The sequence below is a fragment of the Salvelinus fontinalis genome, chromosome 5, assembly GCF_029448725.1.
Source record: "Salvelinus fontinalis isolate EN_2023a chromosome 5, ASM2944872v1, whole genome shotgun sequence".
NCBI classification, from domain to species: Eukaryota; Metazoa; Chordata; class Actinopteri; order Salmoniformes; family Salmonidae; genus Salvelinus; species Salvelinus fontinalis.
The window spans coordinates 2,635,963-2,658,087 of record NC_074669.1 but is presented as its reverse complement, the minus strand read 5'-3'; the positions used below and the strand labels follow the sequence as shown (position 1 = coordinate 2,658,087).

The 22,125-nt window shown below is 42.8% G+C and overlaps 2 protein-coding genes across 11 annotated transcripts in view; one reads left to right on the top strand and one right to left on the bottom strand.

The window, feature by feature from the left end:
* Positions 1–7,256, bottom strand: part of LOC129856185 (myelin regulatory factor-like) — an 87,349-nt gene extending 80,093 nt beyond the window's left edge. For all 8 annotated transcript variants that reach the window (XM_055924284.1, XM_055924287.1, XM_055924286.1 and 5 more), the window contains exon 1: positions 6,529–7,256. In XM_055924284.1, the coding sequence (XP_055780259.1) occupies positions 6,529–6,574 (46 nt within the window). In that variant the 5' untranslated portion in view covers positions 6,575–7,256. The remainder of the gene's footprint in view (positions 1–6,528) is intronic.
* A 2,596-nt stretch (positions 7,257–9,852) lies between these two features.
* Positions 9,853–15,433, top strand: LOC129856203 (transmembrane protein 80-like). Of its 3 annotated transcripts, none has more exons than XM_055924349.1 (6): positions 9,853–9,887; positions 10,088–10,104; positions 10,273–10,366; positions 10,788–10,880; positions 12,859–13,060; positions 14,907–15,433. In XM_055924349.1, exons 1-6 carry the CDS (start codon positions 9,869–9,871, stop codon positions 14,917–14,919), a joined length of 438 nt encoding a protein of 145 aa, XP_055780324.1. In that variant the 5' UTR covers positions 9,853–9,868; the 3' UTR covers positions 14,920–15,433. The 3 variants fall into 3 exon arrangements, with proteins under 3 accessions (XP_055780324.1, XP_055780326.1, XP_055780325.1); XM_055924350.1 differs by having other exon boundaries at positions 9,872–9,925; XM_055924351.1 differs by lacking the exon at positions 10,788–10,880.
* Positions 15,434–22,125: the final 6,692 nt, after the last annotated feature.

Here is a 22,125-nt window from a genome sequence, read left to right as displayed (position 1 = left end):
GATGTCTAAGTAACGAGCCGATTCACTGAACTGTAAATAGAGCTCCAGTGGTTTACTCTTTCTACCTCAATGAAGCAACCATTCCAGTCTTAGAGCCAATATAAGAACATCTCTCTCTCTCTCCGTCTTTGTGTGTGTCTCTCTCTCCCCCCTCTCTCTCTCTCTCTCTCTCTCTCTCTCTCTCTCTCTCTCTCTCTCTCTCTCTCTCTCTCTTTCTCTCTCTCTCTCTCCGTCTCTGTGTCTCTCTCTCCCCCCTCTCCCTCTCTCTCTCTCTCTCCGTCTCTGTGTCTCTTTCTCCCCCATCTCTCTCTCTCTGTGTCTCTCTCTCTCCCCGTCTCTCTCTCTGTCTCTCTCTCTCTCCCTCTTGCGCTCTCTCTCTCTCCGTCTCTGTGTGTCTCTTGCTCTCCCCCCTCTCTCCCTCTCTCTGTCTCTCTCTCCCCCTCTCCCTCTCTCTCTCACTCTCAAGAAAGAATGTAAACACTCTAAATGGTTGTCAGAGTGGTAGGGACTAGGGAGCACTTGACAGTCATGGATAACTGTGTATAGTCGAGTCAACAGTGCATATACTATCATAATAATGTGCTAAACATAATTTATTGGGCACCTAGCTACAGTCTCTATCTGTGTCTCAAATGGAACCCCATTCTCTATATAGTGCAAAAGTAGTGCACGCTATGCCCTATAGGCCCTGGTCAAAAGTAGTGCACTAAATAGGGAATAGGGTGCCATTTGAGGTACATTGTTCTGTCTTTATGGTCTCTTGTCTCTCTAAACACTTGACACTGTGTTTCAACACAACATTACACAATGACACATTACTGGGAAGGTCTGACACACATTAGTCACATCAATCACTGAACTTTAGCGGTAACGTCTCTTATAGGGGTTTCCCCAGCGGTCAAACATACACAAAGAATCGGTCCTATCTGTCATACACTGTATTTGACCACGCAGAAACGACATTTCTGGACAGGTATGAGTTATATAGGGCAACGAGTAATACCCATGAGTTATATAGGGCAACGAGTAATACCCATGAGTTATATAGGACACTGAGTAATACCCATGAGTTATATAGGGCAACGAGTAATACGAATGCATTATATAGGGCAACGGGTAATACCCATGAGTTATATAGGGCAACGAGTAATACCCATGAGTTATATAGGACAACGAGTAATACCCATGAGTTATATAGGGCAACGAGTAATACCCATGAGTTATTTAGGGCAATGAGTAATACCCATGAGTTATATAGGGCAACGAGTAATACCCATGAGTTATATAGGACACTGAGTAATACCCATGAGTTATATAGGGCAACGAGTAATACGAATGCATTATATAGGGCAACGGGTAATACCCATGAGTTATATAGGGCAACGAGTAATACCCATGAGTTATATAGGACAACGAGTAATACCCATGAGTTATATAGGGCAACGAGTAATACCCATGAGTTATATAGGGCAACGAGTAATACCCATGAGTTATATAGGGCAACGAGTAATACCCATGAGTTATATAGGGCAACGAGTAATACCCATGAGTTATATAGGGCAACGAGTAATACGTATGAGTTATATAGGGCAATGAGTAACAAGCATGAGTTATATAGGGCAATGAGTAATACCCATGAGATATATAGGGCAATGAGTAATACGTATGAGTTATATAGGGCAACGAGTAATACCCATGAGTTATATAGGACACTGAGTAATACGTATGAGTTATATAGGGCAACGAGTAATACCCATGAGTTATACAGGGCAACGAGTAATACCCATGTGTTATATAGGGCAACGAGTAATACATATGAGTTATATGGGGCAACGAGTAATACGTATGAGCTATATAGGACAACGAGTAATACGTATGAGTTATATAGGGCAATGAGTAATACCCATGAGTTATATAGGGCAATGAGTAATACGTATGAGTTATATAGGGCAAAGAGTAATACGTATGAGTTATATAGGGCAATGAGTAATACCCATGAGTTATATAGGGCAATGAGTAATACGTATGAGTTATATAGGGCAAAGAGTAATACGTATGAGTTATATAGGGCAAAGAGTAATACCCATGAGTTATATAGGACACTGAGTAATACGTATGAGCTATATAGGACAACAAGTAATACGTATGAGTTATATAGGGCAACGAGTAATAAGCATGAGTTATATAGGGCAACGAGTAATACCCATGAGTTATATAGGACACTGAGTAATACCCATGAGTTATATAGGGCAACGAGTAATACGAATGCATTATATAGGGCAACGGGTAATACCCATGAGTTATATAGGGCAACGAGTAATACCCATGAGTTATATAGGACAACGAGTAATACCCATGAGTTATATAGGGCAACGAGTAATACCCATGAGTTATTTAGGGCAATGAGTAATACCCATGAGTTATATAGGGCAACGAGTAATACCCATGAGTTATATAGGACACTGAGTAATACCCATGAGTTATATAGGGCAACGAGTAATACGAATGCATTATATAGGGCAACGGGTAATACCCATGAGTTATATAGGGCAACGAGTAATACCCATGAGTTATATAGGACAACGAGTAATACCCATGAGTTATATAGGGCAACGAGTAATACCCATGAGTTATATAGGGCAACGAGTAATACCCATGAGTTATATAGGGCAACGAGTAATACCCATGAGTTATATAGGGCAACGAGTAATACCCATGAGTTATATAGGGCAACGAGTAATACGTATGAGTTATATAGGGCAATGAGTAACAAGCATGAGTTATATAGGGCAATGAGTAATACCCATGAGATATATAGGGCAATGAGTAATACGTATGAGTTATATAGGGCAACGAGTAATACCCATGAGTTATATAGGACACTGAGTAATACGTATGAGTTATATAGGGCAACGAGTAATACCCATGAGTTATACAGGGCAACGAGTAATACCCATGTGTTATATAGGGCAACGAGTAATACATATGAGTTATATGGGGCAACGAGTAATACGTATGAGCTATATAGGACAACGAGTAATACGTATGAGTTATATAGGGCAATGAGTAATACCCATGAGTTATATAGGGCAATGAGTAATACGTATGAGTTATATAGGGCAAAGAGTAATACGTATGAGTTATATAGGGCAATGAGTAATACCCATGAGTTATATAGGGCAATGAGTAATACGTATGAGTTATATAGGGCAAAGAGTAATACGTATGAGTTATATAGGGCAAAGAGTAATACCCATGAGTTATATAGGACACTGAGTAATACGTATGAGCTATATAGGACAACAAGTAATACGTATGAGTTATATAGGGCAACGAGTAATAAGCATGAGTTATTAAGGGCAACGAGTAATACCCATGAGTTATATAGGGCAACGAGTAATACCATGAGTTATATAGGGCAATGAGTAATACGTATGAGTTATATAGGGCAATGAGTAATACATATGAGTTAAATTGGACAACGAGTAATACATATGAGTTAAATTGGACAACGAGTATTACCCATGAGTTATTAAGGGCAACGAGTAATACCATGAGTTATATAGGGCAACGAGTAAAACCCATGAGTTATATAGGGCAACGAGTAATACCCATGTGTTATATAGGGCAACGAGTAATACCCATGAGTTATATAGGGCAACGAGTAATACCCATGAGTTATATAGGGCAACGAGTAATACCCATGTGTTATATAGGGCAATGAGTAACAAGCATGAGTTATATAGGGCAATGAGTAATACGCATGAGTTATATAGGGCAACAAGTAATACGTATGAGTTATATAGGGCAACAAGTAATACCCATGTGTTATATAGGGCAACGAGTAATACATATGAGTTATATGGGGCAACGAGTAATACCCATGAGTTATATAGGGCAATGAGTAATACCCATGAGATATATAGGGCAATGAGTAATACGTATAAGATATATAGGGCAACGAGTAATACCCATGAGTTATATAGGACACTGAGTAATACGTATGAATTATATAGGGCAACGAGTAATACGTATGAGTTATATAGGGCAACGAGTAATAAGCATGAGTTATATAGGGCAACGAGTAATACCCATGAGTTATATAGGGAGACGAGTAATACTCATGAGTTATATAGGGCAACGAGTAATACACACACTACATGACCAAAAGTATGTGGACACCTGCTCGTTGAACATCTAATTCATGGGCATTAATATGGAGTTGGTTTTCTGCTATAACAGGAAGGCTTTCCACTAGATGTTAGAACATTGCTGCAGGGACTTGCTTCCATTTAGCCACAAGAGCATTAGTGGAATCGGGCACTGATGTTGGGCAATTAGGCCTGGCTCGCAGTCGGCATTCCAATTCATCCAAAAGATTTTCGTTGGGGTTGAGGTCAGGCCAGTCAAGTTCTTCCACACCGATCTCGACAAACTATTTCTGTATGGACCTCACTTTGTGCACGGGGTCATTGTCATGTCGTCCCCATTCTGTCCCCCATTCTGCCGTTCCCATTCTGCCGTTCCCATTCTGCCGTTCCCATTCTGCCGTCCCATTCTGCCGTTCCCATTCTGCCGTCCCCATTCTGCCGTTCCCATTCTGCCGTTCCCATTCTGCCGTTCCCATTCTGCCGGTCCCATTCTGCCGGACCCATTCTGCCGGACCCATTCTGCCGTTCCCATTCTGCCGTTCCCATTCTGCCGTACCCATTCTGCCGCCCCCATTCTGCCGTACCCATTCTGCCGTTCCCATTCTGCCGTTCCCATTCTGCCGTTTCCATTCTGCCATTCCCATTCTGCCATTCCCATTCTGCGAGGCAGAACATTGACGGACTAACTTGTTGGAAAGGTGTCATCTTATGACGGTGCCATGTTGAAAGTCACTGAGCTCTTCAGTACGGGCCATTCTACTGCCACTGTTTGTCTATGTAGATTGCATGGTTGTGAGCTCGATTTTATACACCTGTCAGCAACGGGTGTTGCTGAAATAGCCGAATCCACTAATTTGAAGGCGTGTCCACATACTTTTTGTCTATATAGCTTATAAAGCAACCATAAAAAAGGATCGTTTTCAGCGTATCACAACAACCATAACCACAGCATCATCGAACTTAGCAAAGTGATAACGTTTTAACCTACATTTGACCCCACAACAACTAAAAAACTTGTCTGGGAGGGATGCAATTTTGTTATTTTTTTATAAATAAAATAGAGTAGTGACTGAAGTAAAGTATAAAATGTAATACAACAATTATAATGTGTAACAACCATAACCTCTGTGTAAAATGACACATCTCAGTTTTAACACCGTTGACCACAGATGTAAACCTGAGACTCAACGTCTATGGCTTTATGTCAAACAGTAATACGTTCGGTCTGGGTTTCTCTCTCACACGGAGTACCCCAGTTTACCCCTTTATAAACCACACCATTCATCTTCCTTCTGCATTCCTATATCCTCTCTCTCTCTCCTCCTCCTCCCCCTTTTCTCCTCAGAACTCCCAGTTCTCCCCATTCTTCAAGTCCTGCAACTCGTCAACATCACATTTGCTCCTAACATTTTATTTACCATTCTAACTCTTACTAGTTCTTTTTTATTTTGTTAAATATTTTATTACTAAGTTATTTGAGGGACTCTAATAATTCAAATCAATAGACATCTTCAAGAGCCTTTTTTTTAATCTATAGACTTAAAGGGGTGAAAGGTCCCAGGAAAAAACCTCATCTACCTTCCTTGTTCAGCCTGCTTTGCTTTTCTTCATTGTTGAACTATCAGCTCTGAAAGTCAACCATGATTATTCACGACATAAAGAAACATAAAGTACACTAGATCAGTGGTTCCTAATCCTGGTCCTAGGGACCTGAAGGGGTGTTCATTTCTGTTTTTGCCCTTAGCGCTACACACCGGATTAAAACAATCAAAGCCTGATGAGTTGCCGATTTTAATCAGGTGTGTAGCAGCTAAGGGCAAGAAAAAACGAAAAATGTACACACCTTTGGTTCCCCAGGACCAGGATTGAGAACCAGTGCACTAGAGTACATACACAGTGCACTAACCGTATAGTTTATATAACAGGCAGGCTATTCAAACGCTGATGTTGAATACAAAACCTGGCACGATAGACACAGACACAAAAAGAGGACTACGAAGTTGAAAAGACATTTCACTGTGTTTCTTGTTCGTAGGTCTGTAGCCTATATAATAGCCCTATATCCCACCAACAACACCGTCGGCCCAGTGAAAATGCCTAACGCTTTAGATAATAGTACAAATAGCCTATAGCATGTACTACATAATATATGACAACGAATGAGAAGATCTACAATATATACAACGTTTCTCACATAGTTTTTCTCTCCATAAGAAAAGTAGAAACGAGGTTGCGTGAGTTCTGGTAAAGTGGGTGCTATTCGCTCAGGTGCAAACCGCGACTTGTATTTGTTTAGCCTAGTTCCAACACACATTTAAATTAAACACAAAACCCATTAACATGGCCTATATTGTCAATAAATGTGTATTGTTCTTACCTTCAAAAAATCTCTGTAACGCTTCGGTTTCATCCACCACATCCATCCTAGCGGGTCCCACTAATAACCTCCATGAACTTCCCCGCTCCCTATGAGTCCGGCCGAAACAGTTGTGTTATATCGGGTCAACTCTCACGGATACATCACGCAGTCGGGACTGGCGGCGTGTCCAAATGTCTCTGCGGTGGCAACTATAGTCCAAGTCCTAACGTGGAATTATTATCGCTCATAAATCCACTCCTTGTCAAAACAAAAGAGAGAGAGAGATTCCCTCTCTGGTTTTAGGAGCGATACCTGAACACAATTATTTATTTGATTCCCTTCCCTTTATAAATATATTACATGTTTTGTTTTTAAATCATCAACGCCTAAAACAAGCGTTTTAAATATAAAAATAATCCACACAAAAGTGAACAGGTAGAATTATTATACCTCATTCAGTGGTAGCCTAATTAGAAATAGCCATAGAGAAGTGGCACAACGCGAGTTCCGCGTTGGAAAAACTATCAATACATCGTTAAATAATGTCCCAGAGCAATTCTTCGACTTTTTTTCGATTCTTCTTGTATATATTTTCCGTTGCCTTGTTGATTGCAGGACAATGGATACCTAAGTTGGAGTCTTCGGGAAAACGTTGTACGTCAATATCCAGCGTTTGACTGCGTCTGTGTAGTTGACCTCCCCGTCTGTCTTCTAGCAGTTCGCCCTCCTCTCTCTGGATGCGACGTAGACGCGACCTACTGGTCCACAGAGCCGTGCGCTGTGCGTGTGCGTGTGCGTGTGTGTGTGTGTGTGTGTGATCGGCTGGGATGAGAGGACATGAGACAGGTGTGTTAAAACCTCCCTGGGTGATGGATGTGAGACCTACATGGGATGACATTAAGTAGTCTAAGCTACAGTAGCCTACTGTCAACAAATGTTTACCTTCATATTTGATGGGTAACTTTCATAGGCCTAGGACACATTAAAGGTTATTCCTTACAACATCTTATTTTGGGACAATTTTTAAGTAATTTAAGCGAAATAATAAATAAGCAATCGTCATAATAATAGTCATAATAGTCATAATAAATAAGCAATCGTGTTTCATTTCTGTTCAGTGCAGAACTGAACTGATGTGTTAGTGATATGAAATGTGTAGCCTCTGGGTTGACCCCAAAACGAATCCAATAATCCTCCCAAAACGAGTTACTTTTTCGAAAATTATAATAACGACCTATCTCTGATACACTGTTCTTCTCTCTCTCTCAATTACTGTTTGTTCTGTCCAAATGTTGTCAAATTATTGTCATCTTTATGAAACGAGAAAGGTTGAACTATTAAATCACTTCTATTTGCGTAGACTAGGTGCTAAGTATGGAAAAATTCAGGTGTACCATCATCTTCTTTTTTAAAGACCTTGTGATGTGTTTGAAAATAAAAACATGATGTATAAAACCTATAAACGCATTAAAACACCCAGTTTAGCATGAATGTTAGAGAAAAAAAAACAAATTGAGTTGTGAAACGTGTATATACAACAATAGGCAGATTAAAGTTGAATATCTCTGCCTCTATAGTGACGAAGAAAAAGGTCTACACTCTGTCCACGACATTTACTTTATTGGAGTCAATAAAAGTCTCTGCTCCTAAACAGCTACTGGATCTCTAAACTCTCACATTATCTGTCACACTCCAACGCAACAGGCGACTGTTTTCTGTCGAGGCGTCCCAGCCAACAGGGGAGGAAGGGAATAATCCATTTCTCTCCAACCTTATCAGCTAGCTACATCCCTCCCTCTAAAACAATGCCACTGTGTGCATGTCAGAGAGATGCTGGTTTGTTCTCTTGTCTGTCACAGCTGGATCGTCTCTCTTTCTCTTTGTCTCCCCCCCATCCTCTTTCTCTCCTCTTCTCTATCCCCCTCTTTCTCTCGTCCGTCTCCCCCCTCTTTCCCTCTGTTCGTCCTAAACAAGCCGTCCGTTTATGTCTGCCACACTATGTACATTGTTGTGGAGGACACAGGACAGAAAGAGAGAAATGGAGAGATGGAGAGAAAGAGGGGGGAGACAGAATGAGAGAGAGATGGAGAGAAAGAGGGGAGAGACAGAAGGAGAGAGATGGAGAGACGGAGAGAAAGAGGGGGGAGACAGAAGGAGAGAGATGGAGAGACGGAGAGAAAGAGGGGGGAGACAGAAAGGGAGTGATGGAAAGACTAAGAGAAAGAGGGGGAGATAGAAAGGGAGCGATGGAAAGACTGAGAGAAAGAGGGGGGAGATAGAAAGAGAGAGATGGAGAGAAAGAGGGGGTAGACAGAAAGAGAGAGATGGAGAGACAGAGAGAAAGAGGGGGTAGACAGAAAGAGAGAGATCGAGAGATCGAGAGATCGAGCGAAAGAGGGAGGAGATAGAAAGAGAGAGATGGAGAGAAAGAGGGGGAGACAGAAAGAGAGAGATGGAGAGACAGAGGGGGGAGACAGAAAGAGAGGGATGGAGAGAAAGAGGGGGGAGACAGAAAGGGAGGGATGGAGAGAAAGAGGGGGAGACAGAAAGAGAGGGATGGAGAGAAAGAGGGACAATAAAACAGCTGGTTAACGCAGTTCCTTTTGCGTCATTTCTATATATTAGACTACTGTATGTGAAATGGAGAGGGAGTGTGTGTGTGTGTGTGTGTGTGTGTGTGTGTGTGTGTGTGTGTGTGTGTGTGTGTGTGTGTGTGTGTGTGTGTGTGTGTGTGTGTGTGTGTGTGTGTGTCCGTGCGCGTCGGTTGTGTGAGTAGTGAGAGTGATAAAGGAGCTTTAAATAACAAAAGAGTTGACCAATAAAAACTTCCAAAAGGACTAATTCGAGGAAGAAAGGAGGACATTTATAAATTAGTTTCACAAGTTTCTCGTTTGTAAACCATGTAAATAGAATTTGCTAAGTTTTAATAATGTTTAGTAATAACTACATATGTTTAGTAATTCTATGGTCTAAATTGTTATAATTTCACATTCTTACCCTTTCTCTCTAGAGCAAGTGTGTTTCTTCACTTTTTTCCCCCTCATGCCACTGTCACATTCCACAAGATAACCCTAAGTGTGTGTGTGTGTGTGTGTGTGTGTGTGTGTGTGTGTGTGTGTGTGTGTGTGTGTGTGTGTGTGTGTGTGTGTGTGTGTGTGTGTGTGTGTGTTTGTGTGTGCGTGTGTGCGTGTTCGTATTTGTGTGTGTTGTGATAACTAAAATGCCCGATTTAACGTGACAGGACCTTGGGTGTTTTTTTGCCCTGTACTTCACCTTCCAGTCCACTAGATGGAGACATGTAACCGCTGGTTATTTAGACAACAACTCCACTGGTGAAGAAGGAGGAGCAACATTCAACATGGTGGCGAACAGAGCAGGTAGGATGCGTTGCTATAGCCACGGATGCATTACAAACGTAACTATGAATTTGAAATGTATTTTCGGATTAATAATTTTACAGTTCCATATTCTGATTAATTTACTGCTGCCACAAATAGTGTGTATTTATACGTTTGTGTGTGAGAAACGGACTGATATTTGTTCACAGAATTTCACACATTGTTTTACTTCCTTGCAGGCAGGTCTGCTGTTGTAGTATCCTTTTCAAAATAAAGTTAGCTAGCAATGGACATAGCAACAGGTAAAAAAAAAAAGTGTCAAGGTGTTTCTTCCCTTGGAATTAAAAATGAATGGCTATTTTAAAACGAATTGAACACACACACGATACAGATAATGAAAAACGCCCTTAACCGCCACCTCCAGCTATCATCTGTTCCTCTCCAGCTCCTGCTCTACCTGACAGCTCTTTACTACGTCTTGTACTTCCTCTCCACACTCTGCATGATCATCTACAAGAGTGAGGCACCTTCTGCATGCACACTGTTGTTGTTGTGTGTGTGAGAGAGAGAGAGAGAGTGAGAGAGAGAGAGAGAGAGAGAGAGAGAGAGAGAGAGAGAGAGAGAGAGAGAGAGAGAGTGACTAATCTTCTGTATGCACACTACACTGTTTTGTTACGTCTTGTACTCTAGTGAGTGTACCTACCGTTCTGATTCAGTTCAGAACATCTTTATTGTCCCTGTTTTTGTGCAGTATAAATACCTAGACAAAGAGACATTTGTATGTCGGCCTGTTGCAAAAATGGTCCTGGGTCCTGAGACTACCTGAAACCACCATATATGCAGTCTTGTTCTCAATAGATAGGGTCTTGGCCTCAAGGTGGTCTGGAGCCGGATAGTTCTGGTCTTGACTCCGTCTCTGGTTTGCTGCCTGTCCTCTAGGTCGTGTGATGAGCTACCCTGACGACCTCTTAACCCAGGACGTAGGTCTGCTTTTCTTTATGGCTTGTCTGGAGCTGCTCCGACTCTACTGTGGTGAGTTGTAGTGGGGGTCTGACTCTGAGGTGAGTTGTAGTGGGGGTCTGACTCTGAGGTGAGTTGTAGTGGGGGTCTGACTCTGAGGTGAGTTGTAGTGGGGGTCTGACTCTGAGGTGAGTTGTAGTGGGGGTCTGACTCTGAGGTGAGTTGTAGTGGGGGTCTGACTCTGAGGTGAGTTGTAGTGGGGGTCTGACTCTGAGGTGAGTTGTAGTGGGGGTCTGACTCTGAGGTGAGTTATAGTGGGGGTCTGACTCTACTGTGGTGAGTTGTAGTGGGGGTCTGACTCTGAGGTGAGTTGTAGTGGGGGTCTGACTCTACTGTGGTGAGTTGTAGTGGGGGTCTGACTCTGAGGTGAGTTGTAGTGGGGGTCTGACTCTGAGGTGAGTTGTAGTGGGGGTCTGACTCTGAGGTGAGTTATAGTGGGGGTCTGACTCTACTGTGGTGAGTTGTAGTGGGGGTCTGACTCTGAGGTGAGTTGTAGTGGGGGTCTGACTCTGAGGTGAGTTGTAGTGGGGGTCTGACTCTACTGTGGTGAGTTGTAGTGGGGGTCTGACTCTGAGGTGAGTTGTAGTGGGGGTCTGACTCTGAGGTGAGTTGTAGTGGGGGTCTGACTCTGAGGTGAGTTGTAGTGGGGGTCTGACTCTACTGTGGTGAGTTGTAGTGGGGGTCTGACTCTGAGGTGAGTTGTAGTGGGGGTCTGACTCTGAGGTGAGTTGTAGTGGGGGTCTGACTCTGAGGTGAGTTGTAGTGGGGGTCTGACTCTGAGGTGAGTTGTAGTGGGGGTCTGTCTCTGAGGTGAGTTGTAGTGGGGGTCTGACTCTGAGGTGAGTTATAGTGGGGGTCTGACTCTACTGTGGTGAGTTGTAGTGGGGGTCTGACTCTGAGGTGAGTTGTAGTGGGGGTCTGACTCTGAGGTGAGTTATAGTGGGGGTCTGACTCTACTGTGGTGAGTTGTAGTGGGGGTCTGACTCTGAGGTGAGTTGTAGTGGGGGTCTGACTCTGAGGTGAGTTGTAGTGGGGGTCTGTCTCTGAGGTGAGTTGTAGTGGGGGTCTGACTCTGAGGTGAGTTGTAGTGGGGGTCTGACTCTGAGGTGAGTTGTAGTGGGGGTCTGACTCTGAGGTGAGTTGTAGTGGGGGTCTGACTCTGAGGTGAGTTGTAGTGGGGGTCTGACTCTGAGGTGAGTTGTAGTGGGGGTCTGACTCTGAGGTGAGTTGTAGTGGGGGTCTGACTCTGAGGTGAGTTGTAGTGGGGGTCTGACTCTGAGGTGAGTTGTAGTGGGGGTCTGACTCTGAGGTGAGTTGTAGTGGGGGTCTGACTCTGAGGTGAGTTGTAGTGGGGGTCTGACTCTGAGTTGTAGTGGGGGTCTGACTGAGGTGAGTTGTAGTGGGGGTCTGAAGTGTGAGCAAGACATTCAGCCTCTTAAAGGGCGATTCCACGACAGCGGGAGCAGAAAATATTTTTTCTCTCTCAGATTTTTGGGGGAAATTCTCACATAATCACTTCATTGCAAGGAAGGATGTTTGAAATGCTTTTTACATTTGTATCACACTTATTATTTTTGAAAATCATGATGAAATGTGCAATTTTAGGCCCTTTTTAAACCTGTACATGCCTCCTGTCAGACTCTATGCTCTGTGAACCGTACATGAATACAGACAACATCTAGTCATTATACTGTCAGACTAGATGTCTGTATTCATGTACGGTTCACAGATCATAGAGTCTGACAGGAGGCATGTATAGGTCTATAAAGGGCCAAAAAATTGACACTTTCATCGTGATTCTCGTAACAAATGTACAAATAATTTCAAACATCCTTCCTCTCAACGAAGTTCCTATGTGAGAATTGCCAGAAAAATCTGAGATACCCAAAATATTTTCCTCTCCCGTTGTCGTGGGATCGCCCTATACTGCTCCAGGGGCATCGTGCTATGTCTCTCTCCCCCCCTCCCTCCCCCACCCACCTCCTTCCAGGTGTGAGGGGTAACCTGCAGGAGACGGAGGGTTATATGTGGGCTAACCTGGCCATGACGGTGGCTACCGCCCTGCTGTCCGTCTACTTCCTGGTATGGCAGCTGTACGTGATGCAGGCCGATGTCATCATCAACGCCGTACTGCTCAGTGTTTACGGACTGGGAGGGGTCCTAGGTCTGGCCACGCTGGCTAGATTCACCAGGTTAGTTTATCTATTAGCCGTGACCATCCTACTCACATAGCTATCTATTGATATGATTCATATTTATTCAATTCCTTTTGTTTTTGTGATTTAATAATTAAAGGGATACTTTGGGATTTTGGCATTGATGCCCTTTTAATCTGGCCTCCAGAAGTGGCGCAGCGGTCTAAGGCGCTGCATCTCAGTGCTAGAGGCGTCACTACAGACCCTGGTTCGATTCCAGGCTGTATCACAACCGGCCCGTGATTGGGAGTCCCATAGGGCGGCGCACAATTAGCCCAGCGTCGTCCGGGTTAGGGTTTGGCCATGGTAGACTGTCACTGTAAATAAGAATTTGTTCTTAACTGACTTTCCTAGTTAAATAAAGGTTCAATAAAAAGTCTATGGGTATCCACTAGCAGCAGCTACCCAATCACTCTAAGTCTATGGGTATCTGTTAGCATGCTAGCAGATACTCATACACTTCCAGTCATTGTGCTAACGCTAGTTAGCATAGGCTCGCGAAACTACCTCTAACTTCCTTCATACTGGAAAACAGAGACATAAACATGGTATGCACGAGTTCATCATCCCTTTAATGATTATGTTGACATTTTATCTTGGCCTATTTTTAAAGTAGGCTAATAGGCCTCTCCTACCAGTCCCCAGTGTTGTGAATGGTATTGTGTTGTGAATGGCCTGCCTGCACTGAGCGATGCTCCCTTTTGTCTGCTCTATTGTCCATCAATGAAATAAGCTCCTGTGGTTCCTCAGAGCCTTTGTGAATTATTGATCCAGGTTTTATTCATTCCAAGCGTCACTGTATACCGCCTTCTAATGCTATGACGTCAGGGCCAGACCTCACGTTTTCCTCCAAAGACAGGAGAGATTGTGGGTAAAATACCTGCGTGACCAGATTGGTAATGGGAACGTTCCACTTCTACTGAAGAGATTGGTAATGGGAACGTTCCACTTCTACTGAAGAGATTGGTAATGGGTCTGAACGTTCCACACTGAACTCAGGCTTTAAAGAAGGTTTCACTTTCCAATAACTGTGATATGTTGTGTTTTGTTTTGTTTTTAACCGTACTTTAGTTGAATACACTGATTGTAAGTCCCTCTGGATAATTCTGAAAATATCTTATTTTTTTCTATTGTATTATTGACTGTATGTTTGTTTACTCCATGTGTAACTCTGTGTTGTTGTTTGTGTCGCACTGCTTTGCTTTATCTTGGCCAGGTCACAGTTGTAAATGAGAACTTGTTCTCAACTAGCCTACCTGGTTAAATAAAGGTGAAATAACTAGCTTACCTGGTTAAATAAAGGTGAAATAACTAGCCTACCTGGTTAAATAAAGGCGAAATAACTGGCCTACCTGGTTAAATAAAGGTGAAATAACTGGCCTACCTGGTTAAATAAAGGTGAAATAACTGGCCTACCTGATTAAATAAAGGTGAAATAACTAGCCTACCTGGTTAAATAAAGGTGAAATAACTAGCCTACCTGGTTAAATAAAGGTGAAATAACTAGCCTACCTGGTTAAATAAAGGTGAAATAACTGGCCTACCTGATTAAATAAAGGTGAAATAACTAGCTTACCTGGTTAAATAAAGGTGAAATAACTAGCCTACCTGGTTAAATAAAGGTGAAATAACTGGCCTACCTGGTTAAATAAAGGTGAAATAACTAGCCTACCTGGTTAAATAAAGGTGAAATAACTAGCCTACCTGGTTAAATAAAGGTGAAATAACTAGCCTACCTGGTTAAATAAAGGTGAAATAACTAGCCTACCTGATTAAATAAAGGTGATTTTTTTTTTTTATAATAATATGTAGCCTAATGTCTGTGTTCACTACTGTCTTTCAGTGTCTATTCCTGACCCCATCAATTATAGCTGCACTGTCAGCACCTCCAGAAACTCCTACACTCCGTCTCTACCAAACCTTAACGGAAGGTCAACCCTCTGCTGCACCGTTGGAGACGAGTATCAATGCAGGTGCTTGTGGTATCCTGTCTCGGAGCTCTACGGACAATTCCTTTGACCTCGTGGCTTGGTTTTTGATCTGACATGCACCGTCAACTGTGGGACCTTATATAGACAGGTGTGTGCCTTTTCTAAATCATGTCCAATCAAATGAATTTAGCCCAAGTGGACTCCAATCAAGTTGTAGAAACATCTCAAGGATGATCAATGGAAACAGGATGCACCTGAGATCAATGTTTAGTCTCTTAGCAAATGGTCTGAATACTTATGTAAATAAGGTATTTCTGTTTTACATTTTTTATACATTTGCAAACATTTCAACAAAAAAAAAAGTGTTTTTGCTTTGTCATTATTGGCTAATTGTGTGTAGATTGATGAGAAGAAAGTAACGTAACAAATTGTAGGAAAAGTCGAGGGGTCTGAATACTTTCCGAATGCACTGTACATCACATCTATAGGCTACATTCAAATAGACATGCAAATAACGACCTACAGAAGATGGACCTCCAGTGTTCTTCTAAGCGGTACGTTTGCAATCATTCAGCCGATCCTAAATCACTCCCAACCCCTTCCCCTTGGCCCCAACCCCTTCCCAACCCCTTCCCCTTGGCCCTAACCCCTTCCCCTTGGCCCTAACCCCTTCCCAACCCCTTCCCCTTGGCCTTAGGGCCAAGGGGAAGGGGTTGGGAATGGGCTAATTAGGGCCAAGGGGAAGGGGTTGAGAACGGGTTAGGGCCAAGGGGAAGGGGTTGGGAAGGGGTTGGGAAGGGGTTAGGGCCAAGGGGAAGGGGTTGGGAAGGGGTTAGGGCCAAGGGGAAGGGGTTGGGAAGGGGTTAGGGCCAAGGGGAAGGGGTTAGGGCCTATATATATATATATATATAGTCATGTTGGCAATAGAACAAGCCTTCAAATCATGCCCACCTGACTCAGATTGCGATTTATAATGAACAGTTTTGGGATTGCAACAAGGTTGTGTTCCTAATGAAACAAATACAAGTGTCCTTACTCTAGTTTATCAACGGCACAGCGAGGAGAGCTCACAAATAAAAAGTACCTTATAGTTGAAGACTCTTCTTTGAGTCATAAAAGTGCATTGAAATTGCTTAGGAACTGTGCACACTTTGGAGATGTGTGTGTGTGTCCACTTGGAGACTTCAGTTAGTCCTCTCACTCAAACCCTTGTCATTGTTCTGTCTTATGTTGTATCTACCCCACATTTTCCAGGAATAATCTGATCATGTTACTGAACGTACCCAGAGTATTTTCAGACGTCCTTATCAACAAATGCTGTGAAAAGTACAGTACATATAAAATACACATCAAATCAACAGTGTAATGTTTTTGGATTCAGTCTTGTGTCAGGTGAACTGTTGTGTCCTCACCTTTTGGTCTAATAATTGGATTATCTCTAAACTGTTGCTACCATCGTTATACTTTTCATATTTCTTCTGTAAGATACTTATCAATGTGGTCCTAATCATATAGGACAATTCCCACGAGGGCTAATCAGGCTGTGAACAGGAATACTTTAAGAACAAAACAAAAAGAATCGGGCTTTTCCTTGTTATTTGGTTAGTTCTCTCTTAAGCACCCTCGTACATATGCAATAGACGTGTCTTTGAATGTGTTAGTGAAGGCGGTGGTAGTATTGAATTATGTTATCATGGGACTGCCCATATCTCCTTCTGGCCTACGCCACATGAAGGCCAAGGGTTTGCCTTAGGATACAAAGATGAGTCTGGGAGATGGTCTGATGGTCTTAGTGACAACAGACCTAGATATGGGGAGGGGGGGGGGGGGGGGGTTAGTGACAACAGACCTAGATATGGGGAGGGGGGGAGGTTAGTGACAACAGACCTAGATATGGGGAGGGGGGGGGGTAGTGACAACAGACCAAGATTTGGTGGGGGGGGGGTAGTGACAACAGACCTAGATATGGGGGGGTAGTGACAACAGACCAAGATTTGGTGGGGGGGGGGGTAGTGACAACAGACCTAGATATGGGGGGGGGGGGGGGGGGGGGGGTAGTGACAACAGACCTAGATATGGGGAGGGGGGGGGGGTAGTGACAACAGACCAAGATTTGGTGGGGGGGGGTAGTGACAACAGACCTAGATATGGGGGGGGGGGGTAGTGACAACAGACCTAGATATGGGGAGGGGGGGGGGTAGTGACAACAGACCAAGATTTGGTGGGGGGGGGGGGTAGTGACAACAGACCTAGATATGGGGGGGGGTAGTGACAACAGACCAAGATTTGGTGGGGGGGGGGGGGGGGTAGTGACAACAGACCTAGATATGGGGGGGGAGTAGTGACAACAGACCTAGATATGGGGAGGGGGGGGGGGGTTAGTGACAACAGACCTAGATATGGGGAGGGGGGGAGGTTAGTGACAACAGACCTAGATATGGGGGGGGGTAGTGACAACTGACCAAGATTTGGTGGGGGGGGGGGGGGGGGGGGGGGTAGTGACAACAGACCAAGATTTGGTGGAGGGGGGGGGGTAGTGACAACAGACCTAGATATGGGGGGGGAGTAGTGACAACAGACCTAGATATGGGGAGGGGGGGGGGGTAGTGACAACAGACCAAGATTTGGTGGGGGGGGGGGGTAGTGACAACAGACCTAGATATGGGGGGGGAGTAGTGACAACAGACCTACATATGGGGAGGGGGGGTAGTGACAACAGACCAAGATTTGGTGGGGGGGGGTAGTGACAACAGACCTAGATATGGGGGGGGGGGGTAGTGACAACAGACCTAGATATGGGGGGGGGGTCGAATATTAGGACAATTTGAGGTGTACCAAGTTGCAGCTACAGTATGTTTAACAGTGCAAATTATTATGGTACAGCTATCATCATGGTGCTTTTTAATGGTAAGTTTACAAACATTAGTTGTGGTAAGTATAATTGACACTTGTGTATTATTATGGGAAGTGGGGAAATAGGTATTGCCAGTTACATTTGTAATGATTTAGCAGATTATTAAAAATAATAAAAACAGATTATCAAGAAAGATGTATTCTTTTAAATATGCTATTGGACCAAAAACATATTGGCAGCAGGTAGTCTAGTGGTTAGAGCGTTGGACCGGTTACAAGTTCAAATCCCCGTGTTGACAAGGTTCCAAAATTTGTCGTTCTGCCCCAGAACAAGGCAGTTGTTCCTAGGCCGTCATTGTAAATAAGAATTTGTTCTTAACTGACTTGCCTAGTCAAATAAAAATGAATCGATATGGGCCAAATAATGATGATCCACACTTCTGCAAATATATATATTATTATCCATTGAGCTCACAAGCAAGGAATTAATCTATTTTTATGGTGGGAGATTATAATACGGTTTAAGTACCTCAACGGATCGTAAAGGAAATCACCGTCATGCAGGGATATTGGACATTTCATCAAAACCTATTGGATGACAATTTGTTCTTAATGTTCTTAACTAAGACAAAATAATTCATAATTGAATGAATAAATAAATTATAAATATTTTTTTGTTGCACAACATAGGTACAACAGATCCCCTTATTGTATGGGACACTTTGAAATGTACTTTCAGAGGCCATTCAATACAATACTCATCATTAAAACTAAAGCAGTTTAGGTGAAAAGAGATTCGACTAATGAAGGAAATAGAGGAAGTAACAGAGCAGGTTGATGGTAACGGAAACTGTACTATAGAGGCACAAAATAGGTTAGAGGAAAAACAAAAAGAAATGGACGTACTTATTCAAGAACGATCAAGTGTAATGTATTACAAAAATAAAACGAATTGGATGGAAAATTGGGAAAAATTTACACAAATTTTCTTACATTTTCAACATAGAAATGCTACAAAAAATAATTTACAGAAACGTGTTACAAATGATGCAGTCATCCATGATTCACCACATTATATTTTGAAAGAGGAAGCTAAATATTTTAAGCATATCTTTTATTTTCAGTCTCCTCCATTTCCACTGAATGATGTTAACTGTAAGGATTTCTTTCCTAATATTAATAATAATAATAATAATAATGTACAATTAACACATTTACAGAAAGACCTGTGTGAAGGACAACTTTCAGAGGAACTTTTTGAGGCAATAAAATCTTTCCAGTCTGGGACAACAGGACAACTTCTCACCTATAAAAGAGTCAATTAAATCCAATTCAATAAAACTGTATTCATCTCCGAGGGGTAGTTTTTACTGGGCCTACTAAGTCAATAACAACCCGGCAACAGCAAGAACATAGCACAGCATATACCGTGTCATAATCACCACAGAACAACTTCAGACTAGTCCAGCTAACAGTGCAGTTACAATTCACAGATGTTGCATGATCGTTACTTAATAAGATATTATTTATAGTTTACAGTTTTTAATTCAATCATGCTTCTTTGTAGTTTTATTTTCTTCCTAATTAATATATATATATTGTAAAATTTACTGGCTGCAATGTAAAGTCAATATTCCGTCTCCAAGTGTTTGATTGTGTATGAGAGGCGAGAGAAGCTGAACAGCTTGAAGTAGCTGACAGAGGAGCAACAGTGTGGAACATGGCCCTGGTTTCAATGACCCAGACAGGTAACAATGAGTGCTGGCTCGTTGTTCAGGTAGGCCCTATCGCTGTGTCCTTGTACAAATTACCTTGTTGAAGACGTATTGGTTTCTGTCACAACAGAGCAAAAATTAGTAGCCTGAATCCAAACTCAGTTGGTTCATTTCACGTCACGGTTTCAGTCTCTAAATGGAAACCAGTTGAGCCCTATGTCTGTAATGAGGGGCCCTATGTCTGTAATGAGGGGCCCTATGTCTGTAATGAGGGGCCCTGTGTCTGTAATGAGGGGCCCTGTGTCCGTAATGAGGGGCCCTATGTCTGTAATGAGGGGCCCTATGTCTGTAATGAGGGGCCCTATGTCTGTAATGAGGGGCCCTATGTCTGTAATGAGGGGCCCTATGTCTGTAATGAGGGGCCCTATGTCTGTAATGAGGGGCCCTATGTCTGTAATGAGGGGCCCTATGTCTGTAATGAGGGGCCCTATTTCCGTAAGGAGGCAATACAAAGAAGCATGGATACTGGAGTGTTTTTTTCTCCTATTTAATGCAACTTGCGAGGCCCTCATGCAACTGTGTTGACACTATGGATTTTCCCCACTCATATTTATAAAACAAAATGTTATATTATTATATATTATATTATATTTATGAATAAAACTGTTGCCCAGAAAGAATGTTGTTATGATTTGACTTGGAATCCATTGATTTGATCGTCTATCATTTATCAGTACATCATCTTGGACTAACGGGACCTGGATGGAAGTCAACCAAACTATTGGATTCCACTCAAACGATATACAGTGCCTGTTAAGTGCTAGGGTTGGCTATTAGGATCTTTCTATGAGCATCGTTTCCAAATCAAACAGCACAACCTTCATACCTTGGTTTTAGCAGATTGTCTATTATATTGACAAGATATTCGAGTGACCGCTCTAACAATGGAAATACATGTCCTCAAAGATGGAAGGCAGGCAGGAGGAGGCCAGATCAGGTGTGACCATTCTATCCAATGAGAGGGCTGATATGTACGTCAACAAGGCACACCTGTTCATTGAAACAATCAATCAATCAAATGTATTTATAAAGCCCTTCTTTACCTAGGAAGAAACCTAGAGAGGAACCAGGCTATGAGGGGTGGCCAGTCCTCTTCTGGCTGTGCCGGGTGGAGATTATAACAGAACCTGGCCAAGATGTTCAAATGTTCATAGATTACCAGCAGGGTCAGATCATTATAATCACAGTGGCTGCAACAGGTCAGCACCTCAGGAGTAAATGTCAGTTGGCTTTTCATAGTCGATCATTCAGAGTATCTCTACCGCTCCTGCTGTCTCTAGAGAGTTGAAAACAGCAGGTCTGGGACAAGGTAGCACGTCCGGTGAACAGGTCAGGGTTCCATAGTCGCAGGCAGAACAGTTGAAACTGGAGCAGCAGCACGGCCAGGTGGACTGGGGACAGCAAGGAGTCATCAGGCCAGGTAGTCCTGACGCATGGTCCTAGGGCTCAGGTCCTCCGAGAGAAAGAGAGAGAATTAGAGAGAGCATACTTAGATTCACACAGGACACCGGATAAGACAGGAGAAATACTCCCCGATACATAAACTATTGCAGCATTAATAATGGAGGCTGAGACAGGAGGGGTCGGGAGATACTGTGGCCCCGTCCGACGATACCCCCGGACAGGGCCAAACAGGCAGGATATAACCCCACCCTCTTTGCCAAAGCACAGGCCCCACAACACTAGAGGGATATCTTCAACCACCAGCTTACCATCCTGAGACAAGGCCGAGTATAGCCCACGAAGATCTCCCCCATGGCAAGAACACGAGGGGGGCGCCAACCCAGACAGGAAGACCACGTTAGTGACTGAAATGCATTCCAGGTGACTACCTCGGGAAGCTGGTTGACAAAATGCCAAGAGTGTGCAAAGCTTTCATCAAGGCAAAGCGTGGCTACTTTGAAAAATCTCAAATATAAAAGATATTTTGATTTGTTTAACACTTTTTTTTGGTTACTACCTGATTCCATATGTGTTATTTCATAGTTTTGATGTCTTCACTAATTATTCTACAATGCAGAAAATAGTAAAAAATAAAAACTTTCTTCACCAAATTGGTAGGCCTTTCTTTACTAGTCGTGTATATAGCCGTCTGTAGCACGGGCAAATGTTTACTTTGCTCTCCAAACATCTTCGTGGCTATGTGTGAGTCCAATTCTATCAATCAGTGCATTCGTTACAATCTAACCACTACGAAACTTCTATTTGATCACATAATCCTCACGTAGCAAAATTATATTTTTTGTTGACCAAATTCAACAATCTCATTTACCTCCATACAACAACAAAATCCTCACTTCGTGGGTTTATTTTCCTGGTTATAGGAAAGTTTAAGATGGGAAACACTCTTTTCATGGCAAATTTTTTGTTGTTGACTTTTTCGCATATCTGCACTCTCATTGGCTAGAATGGTCCCGCCTGCTTTCCATCATTGAGGACATGTATTTTAATTATTCCAGTGGTCCCTCGACTATCTTGTCAATATAATAGATCCTCACTGTCT

Excerpts from the sequence above, each read along its gene's own strand:
- LOC129856203 (XM_055924349.1), top strand. Across the intron at positions 10,367-10,787 it reads CTGCATGATCATCTACAAGA|GTCGTGTGATGAGCTACCCT; the intron begins GTGAGGCACCTT and ends CCTGTCCTCTAG. Across the intron at positions 10,881-12,858 it reads GCTGCTCCGACTCTACTGTG|GTGTGAGGGGTAACCTGCAG; the intron begins GTGAGTTGTAGT and ends ACCTCCTTCCAG.